The 8,510-nt window shown below is 19.8% G+C and overlaps 1 protein-coding gene across 2 annotated transcripts; it reads left to right on the top strand.

Annotated features, from left to right (window-relative positions):
* Positions 1-614: 614 nt before the first annotated feature.
* On the top strand, positions 615-7,714 carry LOC551632 (methyl farnesoate epoxidase). Of its 2 annotated transcripts, none has more exons than XM_624023.5 (9): positions 615-633; positions 1,484-1,605; positions 1,686-1,983; positions 2,250-2,438; positions 2,517-2,703; positions 3,581-3,692; positions 4,619-4,799; positions 7,034-7,293; positions 7,507-7,714. In XM_624023.5, exons 2-9 carry the CDS (start codon positions 1,524-1,526, stop codon positions 7,686-7,688), a joined length of 1,491 nt encoding a protein of 496 aa, XP_624026.3. In that variant the 5' UTR covers positions 615-633; positions 1,484-1,523; the 3' UTR covers positions 7,689-7,714. The 2 variants fall into 2 exon arrangements, with proteins under 2 accessions (XP_624026.3, XP_006571920.1); XM_006571857.3 differs by lacking the exon at positions 615-633 and having other exon boundaries at positions 1,545-1,605; positions 1,686-1,709; positions 1,810-1,983.
* Positions 7,715-8,510: the final 796 nt, after the last annotated feature.

Here is an 8,510-nt window from a genome sequence, read left to right as displayed (position 1 = left end):
AAATATAATATAAATAATATAAATAATTCTCAAATAATTCTTGTCTTTATATATTTTATGTATTCTATGACTTTTCTACATTTTTTAAATTTTAATTATATTCAATCACAATAATGAAAGAAGATAATAACGAAGATAATAATGATTATATGATTAACTATATGATTACTTTTTTTTGGGAAAGTAATATAATTACTTATAACGTTTATTTATGAAATGAAATTTATCAAAATCTTTTGGCACGCCTATATATCTATATTATATATCTATTATTTTTTACATCAATTTTTTTTTTAGCAATCTATAAAAAATATAAAGCAAATTACGATTATTTTCTTAACAACTTATCAATTACAAGTACAAGTAATAATAATACTTATATACACATATATATATATAATATATATATATATATATATATATATATATATATAATTAACATTTCACACTTTGATTTTGCACATAAGCTTTTTTAGCATTTAAATAGCGTTGGCGTCAATGTTGGCCAATACTTTAGTGAAAGGGATTTTCTCTATATAACGTGTTTTTAACTGATATAGCTTTTTACATTAACCTTCGCTTCGGAGAAGTAAACATCTATTTTCTCTTATTTATTGATTGTGTTTTTTAACTGTAATAATAAAACTTTTTTAACTGTAATTTATCGTAAAATTTAAATGAAATGAAACTTGTTCAAAAATTGTGTAAAACAGTGAAAGTGGTGAATTTTAAATAAATCCTTATGTCAATATATGATATATAATTTGTACAATTTTTATTAAATTGCATTATATTAACAAGACATTGTTACATTGCATGATATTGACAGAGATATATTATTTTTATATCGTTATATTTTCATGTATTTTGTATTTAATCTTATTTAAGTGTCAATTGAATTTAGTTATGCATTAAAATCTGAATATATATTAATAATAATTTATAATTTCACTTATACGTAGATTAATTCTTTAATTAATAAAATATCTTTCAATTAAAATATTTTTTAATAATAGTATAAATAAATGGTAATATAATATAATAATATAATATAAATATAATTTAATAAATATAAATATTTTTAAAAAAATTTTTAATTACCACGCTTTTTGTTATAAAAGTTTTATTCTAAATTGTATTATTCTATAGATAATAATTTTTTTATGATTTATATTTTTTTTTGATTTGACTATTTAAATAAAAAATATTAAAAATAAAATAAAATAAAATAAGATTAAAATTTTTCATTATTTTAAGAATTTTTAGGAATCTATTTTATCAAAAATATCATGCAATGAAAATATATTTTAATCACCTTATTTCATGGAATGAATATAAATATTTTTAAAACAATTTTTGAAATGTAATTGAAATTCAAAATAACTCGCTGTAATGTTTATTATTAAATTTATGAAATTATTATGGTTCAAATTTTTTTTTAAATTTATATTAAAATTTTTAATTATATTAATCATATTTACAGAAATTAATGATATTGATATTGTATAATTATTGAACCAACGATGTGGTTTGTCATCTTGTGTTTCGTGATTGTGTTAATTAAAATATTATTCGATTATAGCAGACCTATAAATTTTCCTCCGGGTATTATTTATGTGAAAATTTTCAATCATGTATTCACATAAATGATAATTAATTTTTAACGATGTATATTCATATTTAAGGTCCACGAGGGTTACCTTTCATTGGTAATATACTTGATATCATAAGATTAATAAACGAAACGAAATATTATTCTGATACTTGGTGTCGATTAGCCGAAAAATATGGATCTGTTGTTGGCCTTAGATTAGGTCTCGACCAACCATTGATTATAGTTTCTGGTAAATCTGCAGTAACAGAGATGTTAAATCGATCTGAATTTGATGGTAGACCAAGTGGATTTTTATACAAATACAGATGTGGTGGTATGCAACAAGGAATATTATTTACAGATACTGATGTTTGGCATAGCCAAAGAAGGTACGTATAGCCAAAATAAAATTTTTATATCATGAAATCAACATTTATTATAAATAATACTATATAATATTATAATATTATAATATTATAATATAATATTATAATAATATTATAAATAATACTATAATTATTAGTTTCTCATTAATTTAAATTTTGCACAAATATTAAAATATTTAAAAATATCTTTTTTCCAAATATTTTGTAGTATTAAGAATATTTAATAACATTATATTTAATAACTTGTTTTAATCCATTCTTTTTAATAGATTTGCATTAAAGACTCTGAAGCAGTTTGGTTTTGGAAAAAATTCAATGGAACATATACTCCAACATGATGCAATTGCATTGACAAATATTATTATTGAATTAACAAAAGATGGAACAGTTAAAAATATTCGATCTATCATTTCAGCAGCTGTTTTGAGCAATTTATGGCTTCTCATAGATGGTACAAAGTACGTGATTAGAATAAAAAGGATTGATATTATTAATTTATATTATCGTTATAAATATTAATATTTTTAAATATCCAGATTTGATATAGGAATGGAAAATTCAAATCTAAAAGAAGCGATAAACATAGTACAAGATATTGTTAAAAGTTCGAATGTTTCTGGTGGAATTATAAATCAATTTCCTTTTCTCAGACATTTATTTCCAAATTTGACAGGTTTTTCGGCGTTTGTAGAACGACAAAAACGTATAAATAATTTTTTTATGGTAAGTTATAAAAAATTTATTTTCAAGTTAATAAATTTCTTAAAATTTCGTTTTTGAGAAAATTGATTTTGAAAATATACCAAATGTGATAATATATATGTACGTAACTTTTAAAAATAAGTATATACGATTATATCATAAATTATTTATCAAATTCAATATTTTTGAATTATAGAAATGGAAAATTAAATATAAGTTAAATACATATTTGATTTTTATTTTTTAAATATCATAATGAATATATTACTTTAAACATTTTACATATTCTTATATATTATATGTTTTCTTCACACTTTTATACATATAAATTTTTTATAAATATATAAATATTCGTAGTTTGGTAATCTTTTTATTAATAATAATTTTTTATTAATATATATTTTTCTTTTTTTTTGAGTTTATTATTGAATAATTCAATTCATCTTTTTTGTGAATATTACAAAAATATTATTTATTTATTTTAGTACTTAAAAATTATATTAAAAATTATTAGAATTAAAAAATTTTTAAATTTAAAAATATAAAAAATCACAAAATTAATAAAAATTAATAAAAAAATTGTTTTTTATTCTAATCTATTATATGCATTACTTTTGTACATTAAATTAAATTATAGATAGAATGCAATAGATTCATCTTTGATTAATTAAATTTTATACAAAATGTTAATATATTAATTTTTTGGAATATATTTTGAAGATCGATTTTATAGATGAAAACAAGCGCATCATGTTTATTACAATACAAAATATGCTATTATTGTTAAAAATAATAAAATAATTAAATATTAAATAAGAAAAATATTTATATTTATTTTATAAGCAACAAAAGATAATAATGATGGAAAATTTTTATTTCTTGTTAATTAATTTCACAGGAGGTTATAGCAAAGCATAAATGGAAGAAAATAAATGAAGAAGGCACAAATTTCATAGATGTTTATTTACAAGAAATACAAAAAAAGAATTCATCTCATTCATTTTTTAATGGTAATCATTTTATCTAGATTATTTTTTTTATATACGATTTTTGATTATTTACTATTTGTGAAGTTTGATTTTTCAGTTTTCGATTATCGTGACTGATAATTAACAATGCTTAATGGATCTTTTAATTAAAAACAAACAAAACAACTTTCGAATTATATAAAACTCTCCTAAATTAAATATTTCGTAATAAGTTTTCTTCATAAGATTCTTATGTTAAATTGATTATGTAATATTTAAATTTTTTTATAAAAAATTGTTTTTAATATAATTTTAAAAAAAGATTTAGACACATTTAGAATAGAATAAACTAAAAAAAAAAAAAACAAAATTTTTAGTGGATTCTCTTTAATTACATATATTTTTGATATAAATTGTAAACTTTAGGACTTTAAAATTTAAAAACTTATTCAGGATATTAATATGTAATAATATGATATCTTTGAATAGTCGATTCTAAAACAAACACAAAAATTGATATAAACAGAAAAAATGAAATTTACTTTTGTATGAGACCTCTCTGTTTATTACATTATTATGCACTGAATTTTCGTTTTATTTCATCTTAATATAAATTATCTATAATAATAATATAATTTATAATAATAAGTCTTAATCGACATTTTCGTATAATTTTATCAATTTTGTGTGTTTATTTTGTCATTTAGAATTAATCTCCTAAAAGTATCTCACAAATATATTATTACTCTATATTACGTACACGATTACTTATAGAGAAGTATCACATTTTTTTCATCAAACAAAGCGCAGCAGATAATTAAATGAATAAATACAAACAAATAATAATGACTGAACATATTTATTTTTATTTTTAAAAATAAAATAATAAAATATATATTTTCGTCATTTTTGAATAGCTGTTTCTTTATATCTTTCTATAGATAATATAAATATTTTTTCCTTTGTAGAAAACCAACTACTATACATAATAAAAGATTTATTTTCTGCTGGCGTTGATACCACTAACAGTACCATTGGTTTTATAATAGCATTTCTCGTAGTTCATCAAGATGTACAGTCTAAGGTGTACGATGAAATCAGTAGAGTGATAGATAAAGATATTTATCCTTCTCTTAGCGACAAAGATCGGTAAGATATATTACAACATTTATATTCCTTTAAAAACATATAATAATATATAATCAATCATTAATAATTGCATTAAAAAATCTATTTTCACATAATATAATTTAAAATAATATTATAAATAATATTCGATTTTTTATTTTATTATTTTATTAATTAATCTATCTATATTAAAATATTTATTTCTTTTTTCATATATTTTATATTATTATATTATATAGATTATATTATATATATATATATATATATATATTATATATGTATTATATTATATTATATTATATTATTATATTATATGGAAGATTGATTCTAAAGGTCGAAATACAAAAGTTTATGTACAAAAATATCGGTTAAAATTTATTTATTAAATTACTTATTGAAATACTTAATTGAAATTTAGGATTTAGATGAAGCGAGATTATAAAGAAAGTGAGATAGTTCCGTCTTCGTTTCACTTTTATCTTCATTCTATTGTCGCCTCGCTTTGTTAACGTGAATTGCTTATACTTGATAAATAAGTTTCAACCGATATTTTTACATATAAACTTTTGTTTTAATTTGTTTTAATCTTTAGAATCGAAGGTACCGCCACGAATATATTAATATACTAGAAATTAATTATAATAGTTTATCTATATTTTATTAAAAAATAAAAAGTATTAAAAACTTTGAAGGATTTTATTTCAATTTAGATAAAGTACATACGTTGTAAACAATATTGTTCTATATATTCTATTCCACGTGTAATGACAAAATTTTATATTTATACATTTGTATTTGAATTTTTATTTTTATATGTAGAATATTAATAATCTATATAACAAAATTAAAAAGATAGCGAATAAAACCGTGTACTATTAATCTAACAAGAATCTAAGCAAGAATTAAAGTAAAAATATAAAAAAAAGTTATAAATTAACATATCTATATGTAAAAATGAATAAAATGATTAATTTTTGAATGAAACGATTTTGATAAAATGAAAATATTCTTTCAAGTAACTTAATATTTTCATTTTTAAGAAGAAATAAATCTTTAAATTCAATAAAAAAAAAAAAAATGAAACTTAACTATTTTTAATTTTAAAGAATTGTCACTTTCGTTATTATCAAGATTCTGAAAATTGAAATTTAATATTAATCTAATATATAATAATTCGTTTCCAATATAAGATTTACTTACTTATTTTTATTCATTTCTTCATTCTATGTCGAATTTTTTGTATCGTATCATGTACAAGTCTGCTGCAGCCACAATTGGAATATATTTTTGCATGAAACTCTTTCTTATAACGAGAAGATTTGGAAAATGATAGGAATTGAATGTATTAGCATTGATAAGCAAATCTCGTTGTTCTTTTATATGCGATAAATGTAGCTTTATTGTATGATAATTGAGTTGATTAATTTCTTTTTCATTTATTTTGTTCCATGTTGCTTCGAATTCTTCCATCATAGCTCCAGCTAATTCGATTATATTTCTAGCAATTATGGCATCCATATTGCTAATTAAATATGAATTATCATATAAAATTTTTCACAATAATATTTTATGTATTAATTTTTTCGTACTTACCGATAAATTTTTTTCTTAAAATTAATTGAAAATATTTTCAATCAATGAAGATTCTTAGAAAATCATTTAATATAATAATGGAAAACTTTTTAAAAATTATTTCTAATATGGAAATGAAAATATCGTTGAGACGAACTATGACTAGGAGCATAAGAACGAATTTATAAACGAATGATTTCTTATCTGTTTCCTTCTAAAGTATTGTTGACAAATACTAATCAATTGAAAGATTCAAAATATTATTATGTATATATCTTATATTTTCATGATAGAATAATATGTACTATCATACATATATATTACTGAACAATAATTTGAAATCAATATCTTTTTCTCAGCGATAAAGATGTTTAATTAATTTATTTATATCATTTATTCATTTATATTTTTATTTAAAAATTATACAATATTTTTTAGTTTGAATAATCTGAAAATAAAAATTAATAAAATTATAATTATATTAATTTTATTTTATATAAAATATTTGATATATTGAAAAATAATACAATAATATTAAAAGATATATGTATAATTTAATTATAGAAGTTAGACATTATTTTAAGAAATGGTTATGGCACTAATTAGTTTTTTAAATAAATATTTAAAATACTTAAAAATTACAACAAATTTTCTCTTTTTACTTTTATTATAATTTTTTACAGATTACCATATTTAAAAGCAGTTATAGCAGAAGTATCAAGATTAGCCAATATTGGGCCAACTTCTATTCCACATCGAGCAGTAAAGGATTCCACTTTTTTAGGTTTCGAAATAAAAAAAAATTATACTTTGTTAGCTAATTTTAAAAGTATTCATATGGATAAAGAACATTGGGGAGATCCGGAAATATTTCGACCAGAAAGATTTATCAATGAAAAGGGTGATTTTATTAACGATTCTTGGCTTATGCCATTTGGATTAGGTAATAAAAAGGAATTTGATATAAATTTAATTTTAAACAATTTTAAATTTTTCTTAAATTCTCAATAGTTCTCTTAAATTTATTAATTATTAAATTATCTGAATATTAAATTAGATAATAATAAATTAGATTAAAAAAGATATTTAATTTATTAAATTTATTATATGATCAAATATATATATATATATTATATATCTATCTATTTTTTGTTAGGTCGCAGAAAATGTTTGGGTGAAACTTTGGCAAAAAATACGGTTTTTCTCTTTGTAGCGTGCATGTTACAAAGGCTTCATTTTATGTTGCCATCAAATCATCCTCCACCTTGTCTTCAAGGTATTGATGGTTTTGTGATTGCACCACCTATGATGGATATTATTGCTGTTCAAAGATTCTAATAAATGATTAAATAGATTGTACATAATTTAAATTATTTTTAAAAAACTCATTTAAATTGTAATGAATTTATATCTGTCATATCATCAGTAATTTATCATTATTTTGTAATGTGTTTGAAATATCTAGTGAAAATATGTCTGATTATAAGATAATGGATCTTCTGAAATTTTTGATTTTTTTCTGATGAAGTTGCTAATTTTTATTAATTAATATTAGATCAGTAGAACAATTGATCAGTTAAGTCTTCAAGTTTTTTCTTGTGAAAAAATATTGAAAAATATTGTGTATCGCAAAATGATGCAATAAATTATTGAAGCATGTGTAATGAACAAAGTCAAATATTTTAGAAACAATAAGTTTTAATACAAAACTTATAATCTTAGTTAATTTTTATACTTAGAATTTACTGTTATATCGAAATCAAGCGTAAAAAATAAAAATTCTATTTAAAAAAATAAAAATGATCTGTATGATGAATGATTATATTTTCTTGACGTAATCATTCGTCAAGAAATCACTTATCACTATCACATAGATATTATGTTTTTCTTAAATCTTAACTTTTATTGGAAATATTTTCGCGTATTGTTCGAAATAAGGAAAATATTTCAGAATTAGTGGTATACATACACGCACACGCACACGCGCGCGCGCGCACACACACACACACACACACACAATATATATATATATATATATATATATATATACATGTATAGATATGTACATTATGTATATTATTTGCTATTGCAATATTATTAGTCATAATTAATAATTATAATTTCAAAATCATAATTTAATAAATATAATTCTTAAATATT

Source organism: Apis mellifera, linkage group LG2 (assembly GCF_003254395.2).
Source record: "Apis mellifera strain DH4 linkage group LG2, Amel_HAv3.1, whole genome shotgun sequence".
In the NCBI taxonomy this organism is placed as follows: Eukaryota; Metazoa; Arthropoda; class Insecta; order Hymenoptera; family Apidae; genus Apis; species Apis mellifera.
The sequence above is the reverse complement of the archived record's forward strand: the minus strand, read 5'-3'. Positions and strand labels throughout refer to the sequence as shown.

Bases quoted from the DNA above. Each gene is read 5' to 3' on its own strand.
- LOC551632 (XM_624023.5), top strand. From the start codon at position 1,524: ATGTGGTTTGTCATCTTGTGTTTCGTGATTGTGTTAATTAAAATATTA. The intron at 4,800-7,033 runs GTAAGATATATT...AATTTTTTACAG, and splicing joins TCTCTTAGCGACAAAGATCG to ATTACCATATTTAAAAGCAG. The intron at 7,294-7,506 runs GTAATAAAAAGG...ATTTTTTGTTAG, and splicing joins GCTTATGCCATTTGGATTAG to GTCGCAGAAAATGTTTGGGT.